Raw genomic sequence first — 21,924 nt, 5'->3', positions numbered from 1 at the left:
TACTTTAGATATATTATGAACGATGGACAAGCCTTAATTGCATGTGAAAGTTATGCCGCCTTCTTGAGTTAGACTACTGTTCGCGATAACCATGATAAAACAGTCTAAATAAGTTTTATTGGCAAATTGTTGGTTTTTACAAGGATTAAGAAAATGACATAACTGAAAAATTTAATAGCACTTCAGCACGCATTATTTTTTTTCATTTTATTTTTATATATTTTATATATTCCAATGAATTATAAAGCAATTTAACTACGAGTCAAATATACCTCATAAATATTTGACCTACAGGCATTAAACATTAGGAGATAGTTATTCAGCACGCATAATTGTTCATCTGAGGTTTTGTTTGGGATTTCAGTCAGCAAGACCTGAACTGAGACCACTGACATGGTAAAAATTTAACGTGTGTGAAAAGTATTAAACCTAGAGTCATTATACTATATAGGAATATTATTTAGTATGTTACTTTGTGCATCTGGGATTTTATATGGGATTTCTATCTACAAGACCAGAGAAATGGGAAATGGTCCTTTTTACAGTCAAGAATATGCTTTAAAGATGTTATGTCGCTATTATACGAAAAGGTATTTGACGTGGATGTCATAAACTTTTCAGAAATATTGTTTAACGAGTACGTTTTTAATATCTTTTGCTTCTTGGTTATGTCCTCAGTAGTTTGTTATAAATCTATTTAGCACATGGAAGTGTTAAAATGTTAAGCTCAGATTTTAATGTTCATATACAGTCTAACCTGTACTAACGGTCACCTCCGATCAGCGGTCACCTCCGTTCAGCGGCCATTTTATGACGCCCCCGACGGATTTTCCTCTATTTTATCACTTTATTCAGCGGCCACCTGCCGTCCGCGGCCAGCGGCCACCGAAATTGCCTCCCGACCGCCGTATTTGACCCCTTTCAGCGGCCATTTTTCTTCCAAAATCAATTATTTTTAGGCAATAATCGCCAAAGATACACGATTTTTGAGAAGCACGTGATTGCTAAGTTTCGCTTGACTTCACCACAAGAACGACAAAATGACATGAGCTTCTCAATTAAAACTGATAACCAAAGGTGTAATCCCCTTTTGTTATGAACAAATTGCAGTAATTATCGGCAATAAGCGTGTCACCTCGTGTCAAATTGTTGTTCACAGTTTGACCTCGGTTAAAGATAATACTCGATAAACTAACTAGTAGCATAATATTTGTGATTTTTTATACTTCTGTCCTCAAAATACTATTAAATTTATACGAAATTAATTGTGTTTGAAAAAAAATATAAACCACTCCATCTTTAACGAACGTAACGGCAATCGTAGATTTTAGCGTAGACAATAAGCGCGGAGAGTAGCTTCCCTTACCAAAATGGCGAAAATTGTAAACAAAACTTGTTTTGAAGTTGGAAAATTGTCTGTAACAATTTTTGTAGTAAAAAGATCACGCTGGAATTTTAGATTGCTAAGAAGACCATTCGTATTGCGAAGGCAAATGCACGTCATTGTATCCTGATAAAATAATAATGGGAAACCCCCCAAAAATGGGCCTAAAGGCTATACTGGCCAGAAGTCTGAAAATACATATATTGGCTGCACCTCCGATCAGCGGTCACCTGGCTTTAGCGGCCAAATTGTCTGCTTCCCTTGGCTGGCTGCTAAAGACAGGTTAGACTGTACATTGTATGTAAATGAAGACCCTGGACATGTCTCCGGTCGTTGATTATTTAAACAAGAGCAAAGCATGATCATTCAAGCAAAATGCAATGGAATAAACAAAACTCAATTCAGCCAAAAATTGTTTACTCAAAAACGGGTCATAACGTTGTAAAGAAAAGAAAATTGAGAGACATGGATTCTTTATATAGCAAGTCAGATCACAGTAAACACGCGTTTTTACAAGTTTCAATTCCTTTTTTCACGTAGTTTTTGAGATTAATAACAAAAACTTGACAAAGCTTGACGTAAACGAAGATGCCTACGAAAGAAGGAGTACAATAACCCTTCCAATTCTGCCAAACAGCACAGTCAAAGAGTGCAGGTCTTAGATAAACATTTGAAAATGTGCAGAGTGCAGATCAACATCTAAAACTTTTTATTATTATTATACCAGATTTATATAGCGCCCTTTTCATGATAAACACGTTCAAAGGCGCTTTTACATATGCTGCAGCCACACAGGGCACGAAATCATCATCTACTAGTACAGACACTGAGTGATCTGACCAGAAGGACAGAGTGAGATAAAGCCCCCAGAACAGTCAGAGAGAACTTTTCAGGTACAGACGTGTCCAGCTAACTTAGCCTAGCTCTTTTCGAATAGACAGTCGGATTCTTTAACGTGCCCGGTGTATAGCACCGATACACGCGAAGCCGTCTTTCCTGGGAAGAACCAGTATAGGCCTCCAGTTATGTGGAAGACACTCAAGAGCATCTCAGAAATTTCCAGTGCCTGGACCGGGATTCGAACCCCGGACCTCTGGATTGACAGTCAAGCGTGTTACCACTAGACCATCGGCCCACCTTCATGCCTGAGATCAACATTTATTAAATGAAAAAGTCAGAATTTGAATGTCGTTGCAAGTCTATAGTTGTTAATCAAGGTTAAAACACTCGAATACATCAAAATTTGTCCACGTCTTACATCAGCATTAAGAAGATCTTTAGGTCGTAGATCCTCCTTAAAATAATAAATGGTGAAGATGGAGTATGAATGTTTATCAAGGTCAGCAATCGTAGATTAACGCTAAGAAAATTTTAGGTTGAAAATAAACGATTTAAGAATAAATAAAATCAAAATATGAATACAATATTAAACCAACACTTAAACAAATTAGTTCGTAAATCAATATTTAATAACAATTTTTAAAATCATATTATGTGTGTTGACCCAGGTCTGCAATCGTAGATCAACACACAAAAATGTTCAGGTCGTAAATTAACAGATGACAGCACACAACGACGTTCGCCGCCAAAGATGACAAGTTTACCTAGAGCGAATTCTAAAAGTAGGCGGTACTTGGAGAAACACACTAAAGCGACAATATAAAAATTAAATTGAGGTAAATTATATTGTAGGAAGGCAAAAAAGTATGTTATTAAACATTGAATGTTTCTCGTGTAACACAGTTTTGATTTTTTGTGTGTGGTGGATGGGTGATGTGTACAATCGGGGATGTGCGTACAGGGTAAACGGATACTACGGTAGCAATATCAAGTTACACAAAAAAAGGAACTAAATCATTCTAGAAGGTGTGTTGATTGAGGTAATGAGTGAACTTGGAGTTGTGCTATCAAACGCGAAATTATATCAAGAAACACAAGTAACCGAAACAAAAAAAAGTAATATGTTGAGGCTGGGACTGATTTGAGAAGTATGGTATGTGGTACCTTTTACAGAGATATATAGGCATTGAACAGAATTTTGTTGAATAACTGCTTATAAAAAAATCGTTGTTCAGTTTCATCAAAGTGATGCAACCTTTGTTAATTAATGACTTTTACCGCGGCAAAGTGGCGTCTGAGAGATAAACATAATTTTCGATTTTGTTCAAAACTGGCCAAACACAAAAAGGAATAAAATTTCATCATAATGAAAGTAAATATACAAAATCGAATCCAAATTTCACCAATGATTTCCACATCATAGCGCTAACACTAATGCCCAGCATGCTATTATTCATAACAAATCTCAGAGACACGTTAACAGATGCAATGACAAAACAATGATAACGCATAGAAAGGAATAAGATTTACGGTTTGTCCCCTGCAAGTATTTCAATTACATCTATTTGAAATTATAGAACCATTTGTATTATGTCTCCAAGTACCTGAATCTAAATCTTTTGTTAAGTCCTAATACCATTGTCACTTTTATACCTGTTAGAAATTCTGATATATTGCATATCTAGTGATAGCTTTTTTATTGAAATAATTAGTTAATATTATTTTCAGTACCAAAGCACTATTGGAAAACACTTTTACACAAACTCTATTCTTATTTTTTTAATATTCAGGAATGTTGAAATTTAGACGTTTGGAAAAGTGAAACCGGAATAAGGATATCATTGAATGATCCTAGAAGTCAAAAACCTAGTAATCGTTTATGTTTAATCGCCACTGCATTTTTTCTAAATCTGGTACTTATTCATTTTCAGTATTATCCAGTATGTACTGTAATCTATACGCCGTAAATTAAGATAACCCGTACTTTGTGAACTAGTTAATATGATTTCGATATAATAATAATTTGGACAGTGAACATAATTGCAATGATTGTGAAAGCCTTGTTTTCACGAGAGGTGTAAGTTGGGAGTTGGAAATATATCGTATATAATTGGGGTTCAACAATGAACTTCTGCTACGCGCATATCAGTTTAAACATACAAACATGAATGAGAGAATGGGAAAGCAGACAGATTTCTTTCATTTTATTTTTCTATCATAGATTTGTCTGTCCATCAAATTTCTGCAATCAAAAACAAGATATATTCTACATCCATATGATTTTCTACAAATCTACTTCAGAAATGTACAAGACTGAAAATGTGTTCATTAGAACACTCCAGTTAGCATTCAATACTTAAGTGTTCAATATTAAAATATTAACAACTATCACACATCATCCGACTGTTTTCTTAACTGGTGTCGAAAGTTTTTCAAGTGCTTTGGTGCCTTTTTCTTTATATTCTTCTTTTGAAATCCAAAACTCAGCCTCGTCTTTCATGATGTCGGCAAGGACAGCTCCTCCTAAGAACACCATGTACTTTTTTCTGGGTGGATCTTCTATACGAACTTTAAATTTCTGGAACGAATTGGATCAGATTTTATCAAGCAATCTTAAATTCTAAGTGTTGTAATTCAGTAGATACCACAAGTAATATAGCAAACTCTATTTAGAAAATCCTATGACGGTGGCACGAGATGTTGGCAGTTACTTGCGGAGAACAGGTTTGTACTGGTACAGAAACTAGGAACACTGGTTAGGTTAACTGCCCGCCGTTACATGACTGACATACTGTTGAAAAACGGCAATAAACCAAAAAAAAAATAAGATCTTGTAAATACAGTGTGAAGGCTGAATTGTATATTTTGACAAGTCTTTAACTGATTGGTTCTGAGGTCAATGTTGCAAGCTTGCACTCAGTGTCTATTCAACAAAGTCATGTTTGAGGTATTAAGGGACTAAATTGCCAATCACATCTAGAACATATTAATGGAAGATGCAAATAGTAAGTGTTTGTGTATTTATGTTCTCACAATAATTAGGCAAGATTATCTAAACAATACAAAATAAGCATGAAATGAAATTCACCTACACTCAATGTTTCTTTATTGCCTTTAATGATCCTCTCTAGATACAATTGTTTTAGTTCTCTCTTAAGCCGACACGGCAGACCGGGATACATAGTTGAACCTCCTGACAACACTATATGCTTGTACAGTTCTGGTCGAGTGTCCAGATCAGCAGTCTGAATGGTTTTGAATAATATCTCAGCTACCCCGTCACTTTCTACACCGATAAGATGGGGTTGAAATAAGGCCTCTGGAGCCTCAAATCGCTCCCCACCCACCTTGATCACTCTGCCATCTGGTAACTACAATTATTGAAATTACAAATGTAAATCGCGATTTATGCTATTTTTCAAATACAAATCGTTTATTTAAACGACTTCTAGCTCAATCAGATAAGTTAAAGTTTAAAAAATGTACACTATATAGTATGTGTATAATTCATATTACAAAATGCATAAATATACACATTTGGTGTTACAACTCGGATCAATAAAGTTGTGATTAAATGTAGACATCAATGTTCAAGCATGTAAAAGACAGAACTGATCAAAATGTACATTTGCAACTAACGAGTGACTGTATCAATTTACACTTTATTAAAATATGCTTTAAATGACCGTACACATCTTAACAACCGTTTTAACTTCATATTTGATCACCAAATTTGAATTTCAGAAGAAAACAATCATATATCACTTCGTGATTCATTTTATTTCTTAGTTGCCGTTTCTTCGTTAGTTTTACAATATGAATATACCTACAGATGTCTCTAAATTTTATTTTGATACTTTAACATGTGTAAATGTTGAGTTCTACTCAATCCGGAACTAGTGGGCATGGACGGGAGATTGCATTTCCACTACCGTCAATGAACAGACTCAATGAAACCGAGTATGCGACATTTTCATTCTTATCGTATTTGGCGACCTTCTGTTTTCCACTTTTTCTATTCTGTTTAGGTAGTCTGCATGTTGGATAAACCAGAAATAACTTTTTGGCATAACTTTGTTTACCCGAATAACGTAAAATAAAGCCTAAAGTTGGCACATGCAAATGAAATTAATGAATTTACGAGTTAATGGCAACCCATCAGCTATTAAAACGGTAACGTAACTATCTTTGTAAAGATAAAATATGATATTAAAAATGATGAAATGATTCAAAACCGCGTTCTAAAATAAGCGTGTAAGGTTCAAATTTTTTTTTATTATGAGCATATATCTAAAAAAAAAACACGGATCTATATATCTTATGTCACCATATTACAGATCATATCTGTATTTTCGACTGTAGGAACTTTCATTGAAATCTACAATGTAAAAACAAAATCTGTTAGAGAAAATGCTGTCAAAGTTGTGATATTCCTATATAAGTCCATTATAAAAACTTGTCTGTTGTTAAATTTTTCTTATTCAATTTAGGAGAAAACATGAAGCACACGACCCTATCTTCTTCGTTTGCCGAATTTTCTCTAAGTATATTCTGATATTTTGAAAAATCGGAGTTAAGTCAAATTCCAAATTGTGGAAAAATGTTATTGAACGTGCAGAATATCCTTTATTTATACCATGTTTCTTTTTTTTTTCTTTATTTACAAATACCGCAATGGGTATCCACCTATCGCGCTTATACTCGGTATTTTTTCGTTTTTATTATTTCCCGATTAAAAAATTGTTGCACTGTTACATCCAAGTTCTCAAAAGAAAACTAAACAGGCCAAGTAGTTGAATTATGTTTATTACTGCCTTTGCTCAAATGCTCACGAGTAACATTTGCTTCGTCCAAGATTGAAAGTGCCAACTCCTAGATTGGGATCACTAAGAAGGATCGGAATTAAAAGGTTGAAATGACATTGTTTATAATATAACTTACTTTATAACTTTGTTTATATGAAAATGAAATACATGTACAACATGTATGTTTATTTCTTGTAATATGTAATTGTCGATAATTCATTTCTCAAATATCCGTCATATGGTTTGATATTTGACTCAAATAGTAGAAAGAGTATTGAATCGATTATTTCTGATTGATTATTTCTGATTACTTTCCTTTATAACCGCCTCGGTAGCCTAGTGGTACAGCGTCCGCTTCGATTGCGGGAGATCGTGGGTCCGATCCCAGCCGCGTCATACCAAAGACGTAAAAATGGTACTAGTAGCTTCCTCGCTTGGCGTTCAGCATTAGGAGGGGAGTGCTAGGACTGGTCAGCCCGGTGTCAGTATAATGTGACTGGATGGAGTATCATGTCGCGTGTCTACGGCCTGATATTCGAGTGAGGCAGCACTATAACAATGGGCATTGTGCTCACTGCTACAAGTAGACACCGTCTTTTCTATGACTGAACAAATGTTGAAAATGACGTTAAACCCGAACACACACACATACTTTCCTTTATAGTTTCGGTCATATAATTAGAGTAAAATGTTGAAGGGAATGATTTTCGAACCTTGTAGTTTTGTTGTTATGTATACTATCCATTTGGAGAGTTGCTGTATTAGTCTGAATATCAATATAAAGTCAGAGGGTTTTAATGATTAGTTATTTCTTTTAAACACTACATGTACCACATTCTTCTAATACTTACGGTTTAAGATTCTACTAGCACTGTTGTTTCTAAGGCAAGTTTTTGCTCCTGTTCAATATCATATGCTACATAGCACAATTTTTCTTTCATCATTCGTATTGTTTCAAAGTCGACGGAATGGTTAAATGCGTAGCCCCTCAACAAGAGCAGCTGAAATTAATGCAAGCCAGAAGTAGAAAAGTGTAATTTTATATCTCTTATGGTGTAAAAAAAAGAATCTATCTACAAAACCAAAAATGGACTCTTCAAGTGAGGATAGAATTTACTTCATTTGTTTTAAATAATCGCATAAAATTTTTATGCGACATAACAATAATAATGACCTTAATTGTTTGAATTTTAAATGTAACCATGACCATTGTGTTAGGGGTCTAGATGTCGCAGGTGACATGTTGTCGTCTTATGATAGTTATTTGTTCTGTAATACTTGAATATCCATGCATACAGAAAACAAAGGTTAAACGGCGGACAAAATGATTTTTAAAGCTTTGACCGCTAACTTTGGCCTTGATCTTTGGGCTAGGGATTTAAATATACGCGTAACACATTGTCTTGTTGTGATAGTTATTTTGCCAAGTTATTTGAATATTCAAGCATGCATAAAAAGTTACAAAGGAGACAAACAATGACTTAAATATTTTACCTCTTATTGTCCTTTCCAGTTTCTTTCTGATCAACCTTATCCATGCATATTGTAGTAGTGTCAAATAAAGGAGAGCCCAGACCTAATATATGTAGCATGTATGTTGTTGCATCTCATCTACTTACTTTAATATCAGATAATGGGTAGGTATGTTACATCATCTACTTACCTTAATAAGGTATTTAGTGATATCTCTGCCTGCAATGTCGAGACGTCGCACGAGATGAGTAAGCACAGAGCCCTCATACACGGGACATATATGTGTAACTCCGTCCCCTGAATCTACAACAACTCCAGTGGTCAAACCTAAAACATGACAATGCAATTTCAACTAAAGCCTCAAAAATCTTATTTTAATTACATCATAGCAAAAGTACATCATGAGGTCTCCAAGTTTGCATGTCCGAGACGATATTATGAGTTTATAAGTACTTGAATTTTAATATGGTCACAAAATGTGCATCATCTAAAGCAGCTATGCATGTACATTTTATTACTTTATTTTATAAGACTGCTTTTCTGTGATGAAATAAAAAACACATCTCCTCTACAAAGATATCATAATATAGATTGATACCAACTGAAGTGGATAAGCATTTGTTCCATATATGTTGTGGAAAGTATACTTTTATTTACCAGAAATGACTCTAGTTTCCTCCTTTCAGTTTAAGAAGAACATACACTTACGAGATATGAAAACGCAACAAACATATGCCTGAATATATTTTACTTTAAAAAGCGCCACCTTGAAATGTTCAACACATACCCTCTCGCTACTCTATACCAATTGTGATCAAACTTAATCAGCACAACAGAGTAATATTAACACAATGGGTATAGAGGATCAACGTGTTGTGTTGAACAGTTCAAGGTGATTCATTCTGTGGTAGAAAATATATCCAGGCATATGTTTGCTGCGTTTTCATATCTTGTCGGTGTATATTAAGTTATGTGGTTTCTTGTTGACTATATACATAATATAACAGCAAGACGTGAACAATTTTCGAGGCGACTATTTTTCGTTTACTGTCACCAGCTACGCATGTTACAATCTGATATTGTCTACTACCCTCTAATTCAGTATTGATCTAACTAGAGCATACACATGGTGCATATTGGAACCATTGTGATCTAAACATAATCCGTAACAGAAACTTATTAGCTCAATATGGAATATATCGGTTCAAATTATGACGCCTCCTCAGCAACGGAATGTTGAAGACATTAAGATTGATATTAAAGGCAAAGAAAATCTCCTTTATAAGTGACACCCCCCCCCCCCCCCCCCCCCCACCCCCCCCCCCCCCCCCCCCCCCCCCCCCCCCCTAAAAGCCAGACATTGTAATCCCCAATAAACAGGATCCTGTCTGGTCCAGTCTGATAAGAGTCCGTAAAACCCCTGTAGACTTGACATGTAGTCCATGTCAGAGGATCATAAATTTTATTGATAGGTAAAGATAACTAGTTATTTCTAGTGCTATTCATTTCACTGATTGATATGCAGCTTTTTTCAGATTATACACAAAATTATTTTAATTGATAATATACTAATTGTAATTGCTCATTCTTGTTGAGTAATGTCCTGACCAATTAAATTACAACTCTTACATCAAGACAATTCCCACCATTTTAGAAAACTCTCACCTTTATTAAATGAAAAATGAAATAATTATTTAAAATTCAATAAGAGAAATGACAAGCATATTTTTCAATTATTAATTAATTATGATCTTTAATTGTTATAAAGCTTGATTAATTGAAAAATAAATATGCTGTTGTATTCTATCACTTTGTTTGTTTAGTCCAAACTTAATCAGGTTTTCTAAACTCGTTATAAAAGTGAGATCTGGGGCCGTATTCATAAAGCTTCTTAAGTATAAGTTTTGACTTAAGTTGAAGATTTTACTTAAGTTTGTGGTGATTTCAGCTTAAGTCTAAGTAAAAAACTTAAGTCCTATTCATAAACTGCTTAAACTTAAGATACGTAAGAAATGACTTAAGTCAGAAAGCAAAATGGCGTCGTGAGTACGATTAAAATGTTGTTTTTCAGATAAAAGCACTTTAAACATAATTGTGCATGTTGTATCTGTCTGAAATTGATGTTGTTTTTTTTAATGTTTTCGTCCTAAATAAAAGCCAAGAATTACTTATTAAGTTGTTTTATGAATAACAAGTATACTTTAGTAAAATAAATTTCTTACCTAAGTAATGCTTAAGTAAATAATCAATTTCTTATACTTAAGATGCTTTATGATTACGGCCCCTGGTTTGCTATAAAGGTGAAAATATCACATGCAATCTATGTACTGCACAGTAGCTATACAGTAGCTTAATATGATAAACAGAAGCAAGTCTATCAATCGGCCAGTCTTGTATATTGGCTCTTACCGCCAATACGCAGACCATAGGCCACATACCTTGCCAACCAGAAACAGTGTCTTTAAGCACAGTTTTGCACCATCTTACCTTGAGCATATAGAGTAAGCACAGCTTGCATAGCAATATAGACTCCCTGGAACTTGTACGTTTCAAACATAACCTGAAATAATACCAAAAAGAACAAATATGTCAATAAAATGGCTGCGATTCTTTTTTACACTTAAACATCAATTGCTCGAGGCTGCAAATAGTTGAGAGAAATGGCTGGTCCTGTAAAAACTGCTGTATTATTTTGCTCTGTGTAGAGCTGCATTGTCATGAATAAGAGGGCAGATGACCCATAAACCAGTTTGAGGGCGACGTTTTAGGTATTGTTTTCTAACTGGTTTAGAACGTTGTCCTTGTAAAACTTTTCAATAATTAATCAGCTGGTTGCACTAGGTGTTTGCACAACATGGCTTTTGGAACTGAAGAAAATTGTGTAACGAACCCGTTCGCAGCTTTGAGTTCTTTTTGCGATATCTGGTCGTTCTTGCCCTTTTCTAAGCCTCTGTTTGTTGTTTATCCGCCTTTGTGGTTCAAAATTATATTCCCATGTCTCATCCCTGTGAGAAGTTCATTAAACTTTCTTTCATGTCCATTTTGTAATAGACTTTTAGAAGTATTTTGCAACATTACACCCTTTGGATTTTCAGCTCCACACACCTTCGATAATTTCAGGTGTTAAGTCAGAATTTCATGAACACTTCCGATGTAATGCCCTCTGATGCAGCTATTTTGGAAACTGTTTATCTCAAGTATTACGCTACAATGACTGCTACAGACGCTATATTATGAGAAGATACAGCCGTTTTAGGGCACCCTACGCGTTGCAGGTCTTTGCTTCAAGATTTTCTCTAATTTAATATCCTTACCCACCTAAAACAGTGGCTTTGAAGGATGAGGTATCACCGAAAGTAGTTTTAAAATCTTGCAGAATCTGTTTGGCTGATATTTTAAGATAACAACGCATCTTTATGTAGAATCTTATTGCCTTCCTACCTGGAGCATCCATGCTTACGATAAAATAATACAAGTGTGTGTGTGTGTGTGTGCGCGTGCGCGCGTGCGTGCGTGCGTGCGTGCGTGCGTGTGTGTGTGTGTGTGTGTGTGTGTGTGTGTCCTAAACGCTTGTACTTTAGCTATAACAAACGATTGTGTTACAATTTTATATTTGCTCTCTCTCTCTCTCTCTCTCTCTTGCCACTGTAGTTCTATTTATGACACGACAAAGGAAGACAACACATAAGCTGGATTGAACATGTCTGACCCCTGTAGAGCTAGACGTTTTATTAAAAGGCATAAATTGATATTAAAAGTTACTAAATATAAAACAGTAAAATTAATACGAGATGTATTACATGACGTGACATGAAGATGAACAAGCCAAAAGTCCAAAATCAGTCTAACCAAAGATGTCTTACATTTTCTGAATTCCCCTCGTATAAACATCTTCATAATAAATGACTGTTTATATATTGTTTGTCTTTTGAAAATATCAGACGGAAGAACTCACCCACCCCCACACCCCTACCCCTTTCAAACTGGAAAGCCCTGAAAAAATGCAAATACGTAGAATAATTGTATTGTTACGTAAACCGTCTCCAGGGATTGTCAACGTGGCCCAAACTTACCCTAGACTGGGTTTCGTAGCATATTGATTTACTGTCCTCTGTTAAAATTATTATTATTATTATATACCACATTTATATAGCACTCTTTTCATATAAAAATACGTTCAAAAGTGCTTTACATAAAAACATTTATATAATGTTCAATAAAAAAATGGAAATTGAACTATTATAGAAGAAATTAAAATTACATTACGGTAATAAGATACCAAGCATTTTAAATTGGAAGGTAGGCAGATCAAAACATGAAACAAAAATACAATATCATAAAACATTAACTGACCTATCAAAGACACAGGTCAGAGCAGAAAAGAACAGAAGATATCTTACATTTTGAACAGACAGAATTAAACAGTATGATGTCTGCGAAATGCATCACAGCATGCAAACCGACCCGGATGATTGGGTCAATCCCTACCTAAACGGTCCGGAGAACATCCATGATACATCCCACAGAAAAAAAACACCGCCAACATTATTCTGTCACACTGGAGTTCTTAATTAAAGTAATTAATTGGCCGGCAAAGTACCTACATTATAAATCAGGTAATCAGTGAGATGTTAGTTGCCAAAGAATTGTATGAAATAATGCGTCTTTAGCGCTTTTTTGAAACTTTGCACGGTCTTGCACTCTCTTATGCCAGATGGGAGGGCATTCCATAACCTCGCAGCAGCTGTCTGAAAGCTCCTGTCACCAAATCGTATTGTTCGACATTTGGGCACCACTAGTTTTAATGCATTATTCTGCGATCTCAGATTTCTGGATGGTGTATATATTTCTAGCATGTTCGCTACATAAGCTGGTGATTGATCTTTGAGTGCCTTATATGTATGTGTTATAATTTTGTATTCTACCCTACATTGCACAGGAAGCCAATGGAGTTCACGCAGAACAGGCGTTATATGGTCGTATCTGGATGTTCTGGTTACGATTCTAGCTGCCGTGTTTTGGACATATTGCATTTTGTTCATTGACCGTTTTGGAATTCCATATAGAAGAGAGTTGCAATAATCCAAACGTGATGTAACAAGAGAGTTGATTAGAGATTTGGTTGCGTTTGCGGTTATATATTGTCTGATGTGACTAATTTGCCGCAACTGTGCATAGGAATTCCTACACACACTATTCACATGTTGCTCCATCCTCATGTTCGAATCCAGGAAAGCACCGAGGTTCCTGACACTGCCTGATTGTTTGATTTCAGAGCCGTCCACTTTCACAGATATGTTTGAAACAGATTGTGTCTTGTGTTCAGATGAAAATATGATTAATTCTGTTTTTTCAGCATTGAGTTTCAACATGTTAGTATTCATCCAACTTACTATATCCTTTAAACAACTTTCAAAAATACAACCAGTAAATCCAGTCAACTAAAAGCATCATTTATTCAACACTAATTTTACAACAAAATTTCTTGCACTAACATAATTCAACAATTAAGCATAACAAGTCCCTCTAGCTTCAAGTCCCCCAGACAAAGAAGATGTTGGGGCTTTTATATCATTTGACTGCACGACATTTAGATTTCTACGCAAATTGCGGCGCACTGCACAAAACAGTGACGCACCGCACAAAATGCAGCATGCTGCGCTTAACGTTGAAAATATGGCACATTATGCAGGAATGTGGCACGCTACTCAAAAACATGGCGTGCTGTGCAAACAACATGTTCAATTCCATATATGGTCTGCACAGACTGTGCGATCCTTGCACTGCCTGTGCTCTCACTGAACTAAGCAGAATACATAGCATTTACATGTATACACATTACTTTCAACAAAAAGCTTACTACAAAATACTACAAAACATACTATAACTACTATGATTATGCATATAGAACTAATTATATGGTGTAATGTGTACAATTAAACAAGCAATAAAAGATCATCAGGCTAAATCTTAAGTACTTGGTGAGTTTCTAAGATAATATCATTGTTTAATCAATTATTTTCTCATTAATGTGTCCATATAGAACCCTTAAAACTACTACATGTATTTCAAGTTTTACTATAAAGGAGTTTCATTCATGCCCCACTTAGTCTTAATTTAAATGACAGCCCCATTCTCAACATTACCAACCTAGAAGACAACCCTTACAGAGAAAATTGTAACAGAATTTCATAACAGTATTATCGAGAATATATTCCTACTATTGAGAGTCACTCCTCCAATTACCACTTCATGACTCAACTGTTTCTTTGAACACAAGACCGTTGCGACGGGTTATGATGTATGCTTATACATATAAGATAACTGACCTGATCTTCTCGAGATTAAATGGTACCAAATGAGTACTGGTATTGATCAGTTCGTTCTCAGGTAATTCCAAAACATGTTTGTACGAATGTACGATTGAACCTGCCTCAATGACCACCAGACTAAAAAACAACTTGCCTTAAATTGCAAGTCACCTTATTTTCCAAATTGACTTTTTGTTCTAATTTCAACCTGTCTTAAGCATTCACCTCCTCTAAGCATCCGGGGTCTTCGTGGCGAAGTGGTTTAGGTCGCTGACTTCAAATCACATGACCCTCATCTATATGGGTTCGAGACTCAATCGGCGCGTTAAATTCTTCATCTAAGGAAGCCATTCAGCTGGCTTACGGAAGGTCGGTGGTTCTACCTAAGTGCCCGCTCGTGATGAAATAATGCACGGAGGGATACCTGGGGTCTTCCTCTCCCATTAAAGCTGGGAAATTGCCATATGACCTAAAATTGTGTTGGTGCGGTGTTTCGCTCCCTTGCCTGGCTTTGAGTGTATGTTTAAAAGGATGGAACTAAAATCGTTTTTTTGCTTATATATCATGTACATTTAAGATCCTAACCGACCTGATTTTGTCAATATTAATGAACAGTCACTGAAAATTTAATACAAATTATCCACAAATATTTCCAAAACTTACCTCTAACATTTTTTCTCTATTTTTCAATGGATTCATTGGTGGTTCTGTGAGAAGTACTTTGGAATTTTTAGTATCAATGTCGAGTTTCTTTGGCCCAAATGTATAATCACACAACAGTTGCATATCATCCCAGTCACGTACAATACCATTTTCCATTGGATATTTCACATGTAACATGGATCTTAGCTCACTTGCCTCATCTCCAGCCATGATATCCTGAAATATATTCAAACTAAACTATTGAATAGTCATAGCTGAAATCCAATCATCCACTCAGCAACCTGATATTTTCAACTTTTTGACTCATTAATTGGTATGGTGTACCAGGTTACGCAGTACCTTTTAAGTGAAATCATAAAGCAGATCATGCAGTTGGCAAATATGGTAATTGCTAATGCTTACCTACAGTTTTACTTCTTAAACTATTTAAATAGGTTATACATCCCTTATTGATCCCTGTTAGAAATGTATGTTTATTATTTCTGTTAAAAAATCTTATAATAACCACCCATTAATAAGAAAGTATTTTCCTTATAATGTCATTTTAATTTCTAGGTTTACATTTACATTAGATATTGGTATATTTCTGAACAAAAAGGAAAGTTTTAAAACAGTATGTAGCATTCGACATCATCTATTGCCACTTTGTCTTTGTTGCGCAACCACGATAGGCAAAGTGGGTGATAATAATTTTGTAATAAATTTTGGCCAAATAAGTAATTTCTAACGCAAATTTGTGACAAATATATTACCATAGTTCTTATATTCATGTCATTCCTTTACGCAAAGACATGCTAAAATAAGTATATCTTAGATGGGAAAACGGGGTAGGAAAATCAAATTAACAAAACTGTGCGTGAGCAGCCTAGCTGCCTGGCGGCCTAGCAGCGTGAATGTATTGGCCTAGCAGCCTAGCTGCCTAGCAGCCTATACATTATCTTGTCAACTTATTGAAATTATTGGCGTGTCAGAGATGTACAAGAAAACTCAAGCATTGATATCACACTACACGGCTGTTTTTCACACAGCCTTCTACATATCATCCCGTCATCAAATGAGCACAATACCCAACGTTTTAATGCAGCATAAGCGTTCAAATCAATTGATAAATCTATTTTTATAGCCTAGCACTCTAGCAATATTGAAACCAAGAAGCCTAGCAGCCTATACATTATCTTGTCCTCTAACTGAAGTCAGTGACGCATCTGAGATACATACTCAATATTTTATTCGCTTTGTAAGGATAAAATTATGTTTGGATGCATAGGCAACTAGAAAGGAGGTCATTGTTGTCATGTTTTCAGAATTCATAAAGTATTGTTGTAGGGATAATACACGTTTTTTTGTGTGTATTAACGTCTGTAGAAGCCCGCGGGATTGTTTGTGACTGAGACCGAAGGTCGAGGTCACAAACATATCCCAAGGGCTTCTGCAGGCGTTACTACACAAAACAAACGTGTATTGTCGCTATTCTTGCATAAAAAACGACTAAATGCATTGTTTTCATATGTGATGACTTGACAATTCCGGTACATTTTTTATTTACCATTCTTGTTGTTTGTTCTTGTAAAAGGTAAACATGTTTTAAATATCCATAACCGGGGCACACATAACAACAACACTACTAAAAGTGTGATTTGAAGGTTTTTGAGCATCTTATTTTTATTTTTAGTTATTACAAACGTTACATTACACATAATTTTACATATAACTTAAAAATTTGATAAACAGGAACACAATTATTTTAAGAATAACAACTTTACATTCGAATTATTTTGAGTACGAACAAACAGAGTACGGATGAGTACGAAGCTAGTGACTAGCTTTCGATGTTTATTATATGTATTCTGCGAAAAATCAGGTAAAAACAAACCGACTGATACTAACAAAAATCATTGATATAATACCTAAAAACGGGAAATAGCACAAGTTACAAGCGATACTTATTTCTTCACAGTTATTTACAATAACTGAACAGACGCTTTGTAAAGGGAGTAAACTCTAAGAGAAGCTAGTGCGTACATTGATGGGGGCGGTACGTTTGGGGTTGGAAACTGATACAGCTAAACATACTACGAATTACATTGTATCTATAATGCTACAAGAGGAGGTTATTATGGAAGAAACAAGATGCAAATGCCAAATATCAGTCTGCGCAGAAATACATACATACGTCCCTGGTAAAGCATTTCAAAAATAAAAATCATGTATTAACAGCACGTGAATTGCCTTGTTTGCACACGATTTTTTTCCCGTTTATACATGGCGGATCCAGTAAAAAATGTAGTTTGTATGTAAGAATATAACATAGCAGCTACAATAAACCTTCTTGATATAGTTTGTGCTAGTGCAACTGGAATACTTCCAGACTTTTGTTTGCTGTACATTTTCAGTGAAAGATGTTTGAGGCAAGAGCAAGTGGAAGCAAGAAATGACATGTGATATGTATAAGGTAGGTTCGTAAATAGCAACAACTAGAAGAACAACGTTTTTGTTTTCAGACATATATATAATAAACAATTGCTCAATTTCGATTATTTCCAATACTGCAGAAGAACAGAATGAAACAAACATTATTACGAATATGTAGATTATAAAGTTAAAACATAGACATAATTCCTTTGGGAAAATTGTGAAAAATATTAATGTAATTTAATAAGTTATTATGGGTTATTTCTATTGTAAAAAGATAATTACTTATATGTAAGATTGGTACCAGTAATTTATAATTTAAGAAATAATCTATAGCAAACTCGTGTTAGTACACTATTTATACACGATGGGCGGTTGTACATCCAGCGTAATAAATCATTTCGTACGACGTATAAACGCCTGAGTGTATAAATAGTGTTCAAACACGGTTTTACTATGAATTATTTCGATTCTAATATGTCTTGTTTTGTAAAATTTAAATTAAATATGATAGACCTGTTTCTTCGCGCATGTATGGCACCAAATGATAGGTCGTCACGCTCCTTTGTTTATACCGGAAAGGGTAATACGCGGAATAGTTCTATCAAAGCACAAATGATGTAGAATTATTCTGCACAGCGAGTGAACAGTGTGTGTGTGTGTGTGTGTGTGTGTGTGTGTGTGTGTGGATTAATAAAGACAGCTGTGTTATGTGACATTTTGTTTTAAACATGTTTTTAAGTAAAATACGTGATCAAATTTGAAAGCGCTAAATTTTCTCGATGCATACATAGCGATACATATCTCGTCGACGTGATGTCAACATAATATCGTTGTGATGACTTAATCATTGCTAGTCGTATTAGAAATTAGGATAATGTATCAACTTAAGTGACACATTTACAAATACAAACAAAATATAAGTGTCTTATTTACCTAATTGTTCAATATACTGAAAGTAAGTAAGCTACAATGGTGTAAATCTACATGAAATGTTCGAACTTTCTACTTCATCAGATGAAAGGCTTTCTGTGCATGGAAATAAAAGTAAATTGCATCTGGAAGAAGTTTAAAAATGTGTACAAATCCAGAACTAGAACTGTAAAATTCCATTTAAAAGGTAACCCTAATATTAAATTATCTCAACGTACATTTATATCTATTCTAGGATAAAACAACTGATGTTCTTGTCACAATTCGGGGGTGTTTTAACAGGTGAGGAAACGATTTGAAAGTTTATGCTGCATTAAAACATTGGGCATGGTGCTCATTTGAAGACAAGATGATATGTGCAAGGCTGTGTGAAAAACAGCCGTGCAGTCCGCTATCAATGCGTGAGTCTGACGGGCCAGTTACTTCAATACGTCGACAAGATAATGTATAGGCTGCTAGGCTGCTAGGCCGCTAGCATTTAACATTTAACAAAGTCCATTGAAAATCTTACATGTACAAAGCAAGTAGAATGCTTTGTGAATACAAATATGTGTAAATGGTCAGATGTTAATGTTTCAAACAAACTCATTATTTCTCCAAAATCTGATTTACCACCTTTAACACTTTTGCTTTTTTACAATAAGCACGTCTTCCTATATCGCCTCATTCAACAATAATTTAAACAATATCACAATAACAGAATGCAACCCCTCCCTACATTTTAAAGTATGAACATTATTTCGATAGAAGAAATCTCCGATTTAAGCAGTTGTGCTTTCCGTGGCATATTCTAATCTCTTTACTGTTAAGGAGCCAAATTTAGAAAAAACACTATTACCTATTGAGATTTGAATATATTATTGGTCCTAGATATTTTATTAATAAAAAGCAATGGTATTTGACTCACAATAACACAGAACTGACTTACCTTAGTTTCAACATTGTTGTCTTTGACATCAGATCGAATGATAGGACGACCAACAAGAGATGGGAATATAAATGATGGGAAGTTCGAGCCAGCATTTCCAGCTTTTACAAACTGAAATAGAATTAATGTTTCAGTTATTTCTCTAGAATGAAATCTATAGTAAATCTAGGCAATGACCTGAATTTGGCAAAGGTCTAAAACATCTAAATTTACTGGACCTGAGAATTGCATATTAACAGACAACATAAAAGAACCTTGAATCTTTCGCCAAAAATGCATATACATCTATCAGAGGTGAGGTTCAACAAAGTCCTCAGTCAAAGTTACTTCTTCCTTTCACTTATCTGGTAGACATGCACATTTATAACTAATTATCATCAAATCAATTTTCCATAAAAGTAACATTTTTTTCTTTTAAAATTAACGTCAAATCTTTTCGGAATGGCCAGACAAACATACATACGGAAATAATAAAATGATTTACATATTACCCATACTGTCTTCTTTCTATGTCCTAGGTTTTATGAAAAACTTTTCTGTACTAATAACATTATGCAGATCCCACAATTTTGGACTGATGGATGGTTAGACAGATTGACAAACAGACAGACAGACTAAAATAGCGTGCACGTTTTCTATATAGTCGTCTACCTATGTACTAAGTCTCATAAAAGATCTCTTGAATTTCAAAGTCATCACAAATTACTTTCTTGTCATATTTTTGGACTTTATTGCCATAGCAATCACACTTTTTGCCATAGCAACAAAATATAATTGGACATGTGTATTTTCATATTGCCATCTATCCATGTACCCATTTCATGAAAAAATATACTGTACTGGTAAATATATCGCAATACCTAAATCAGCCACTGGTGCCTGCATACACTATACACTAAAACAGGGGTTCCCCTATTCGCCTGAGTCATTTGCTTTAATTTCATGAATGTGGCTCAAACTGTTTCCATGTGGCTCTTAGTTTAAAATTACTAGTAGTATTGCCAGCAAATATTATATTGTGATACATTGCAGTATGTTACAAAAATATTTCAATATAATACGATATATTGTAAACATTCATTTATTAACACAAGAGCACCGCCAGCAGGTGCAAACACTCGTTTGTACTCGAAGTGAGGCAATAAGCAAGACATTTCTGAGATAAAAAGGACTATAATTATGAAGAAAATGTGATATTTATGCTTCTTGACCTACTTACTGATACAGTGATTATGAATAACTGTAAAAAAGTTTTAACATATAACTCTTACAGTATTCAAGAAAGACAGACCTAAACAAAAAACTCTAATTGCATAAATGTGCATAATTCTCTCACAAAATGTAAGTCAGAGTTCTTGACCTACGTTCTTAACTAATAAAGAGAAATAAGTTTCAAAGTCAAAGCCCTGATAGTATTTAGGTAAAGTGCCTAAACAAATATTCTTACAAAATGCATGCTGCTGTTATGTTTGTTTTTTGGTAAATATATTCAAATAATGACAATAAGCAAGTTTGCAAAGTTTCAATTTAAAATCATTAATTAAATTATTGAAAGTAAATTCTAAAAGAATTTTTTTATATATTAATTTATATTGTATATTATTTTTTACATAATATTTAAGCAATTGTATTTATGGCATGAGTCGAAAAAATCATGTCGAGACTTCTTTGATTTATGCTTAAATGCCTCTTTATTTTAGAGGTGACCACAAAGTTCTAAATTGATACAGTCATTTTGATGCGTATACTACCGCCACATTACAGAAGAAGTAAGTGTACGAGCTGCCACAAATACAAAAGGAAAATCATAGAGTATTCGGGACGTGCTAATACGACAAAATAAGGAAAAGCCGCTCTATGCTACCTTAAAAGTACTTAGTAATTGATAATTTAAAAGTAGTCATATACGTAATTTGAGGGTAACACAAAATTCAGGATGACTATAATATTGCTGCACTGGTTGTAGATGCAGCTCAATGATTACTTTTGATAACGAGGCTTTGCTTTAATCAACTAAAACAGTAACAGATTAATCAAATACATAACTTTCTTTATAACATTCTTTTCTTACAGTAGCGTATTTGATTAAAACGCTCAAAAAATACTTCCGTTAACGGGATAGACGTTACAAAGGCAAACAAAATGTTCTGTTTTTTCATCTGCAGCATAACTTTC

The 21,924-nt window shown here is 34.6% G+C and overlaps 2 protein-coding genes across 2 annotated transcripts in view; both read right to left on the bottom strand.

The window, feature by feature from the left end:
- Nucleotides 1–4,472: 4,472 nt before the first annotated feature.
- Nucleotides 4,473–21,924, bottom strand: part of LOC123545686 (actin-related protein 2-like) — an 18,806-nt gene continuing 1,354 nt past the window's right edge. The window contains exons 2-8 of the mRNA XM_053544028.1: nt 19,750–19,860; nt 15,477–15,692; nt 10,990–11,062; nt 8,693–8,829; nt 7,881–8,030; nt 5,317–5,595; nt 4,473–4,802 (exon numbers count right to left, since the gene is read on the bottom strand). Of these exons, the coding sequence (XP_053400003.1) occupies nt 7,884–8,030; nt 8,693–8,829; nt 10,990–11,062; nt 15,477–15,692; nt 19,750–19,860 (684 nt within the window). The 3' untranslated portion in view covers nt 4,473–4,802; nt 5,317–5,595; nt 7,881–7,883. The remainder of the gene's footprint in view (nt 4,803–5,316; nt 5,596–7,880; nt 8,031–8,692; nt 8,830–10,989; nt 11,063–15,476; nt 15,693–19,749; nt 19,861–21,924) is intronic.
- Nucleotides 4,620–7,426, bottom strand: LOC128546046 (actin-related protein 2-like). The gene is made up of 3 exons (XM_053539359.1): nt 7,376–7,426; nt 5,317–5,595; nt 4,620–4,802 (listed from the first exon to the last, which is right to left on the bottom strand). Exons 1-3 carry the CDS (start codon nt 7,424–7,426, stop codon nt 4,620–4,622), a joined length of 513 nt encoding a protein of 170 aa, XP_053395334.1.

This window comes from Mercenaria mercenaria, chromosome 1 (genome assembly GCF_021730395.1).
Source record: "Mercenaria mercenaria strain notata chromosome 1, MADL_Memer_1, whole genome shotgun sequence".
Taxonomy (NCBI): Eukaryota; Metazoa; Mollusca; class Bivalvia; order Venerida; family Veneridae; genus Mercenaria; species Mercenaria mercenaria.
The sequence above is the reverse complement of the archived record's forward strand: the minus strand, read 5'-3'. Positions and strand labels throughout refer to the sequence as shown.

Excerpts from the sequence above, each read along its gene's own strand:
- LOC128546046 (XM_053539359.1), bottom strand. The coding sequence starts at position 7,426 with ATGACGCGGCTGGGATCGGACCCACGATCTCCCGCAATCGAAGCGGAC. Across the intron at positions 5,596-7,375 it reads CCGCAATCGAAGCGGACGCT|TTACCAGATGGCAGAGTGAT; the intron begins GTACCACTAGGC and ends CAATAATTGTAG. Across the intron at positions 4,803-5,316 it reads GCAATAAAGAAACATTGAGT|AAATTTAAAGTTCGTATAGA; the intron begins GTAGGTGAATTT and ends AATTCGTTCCAG.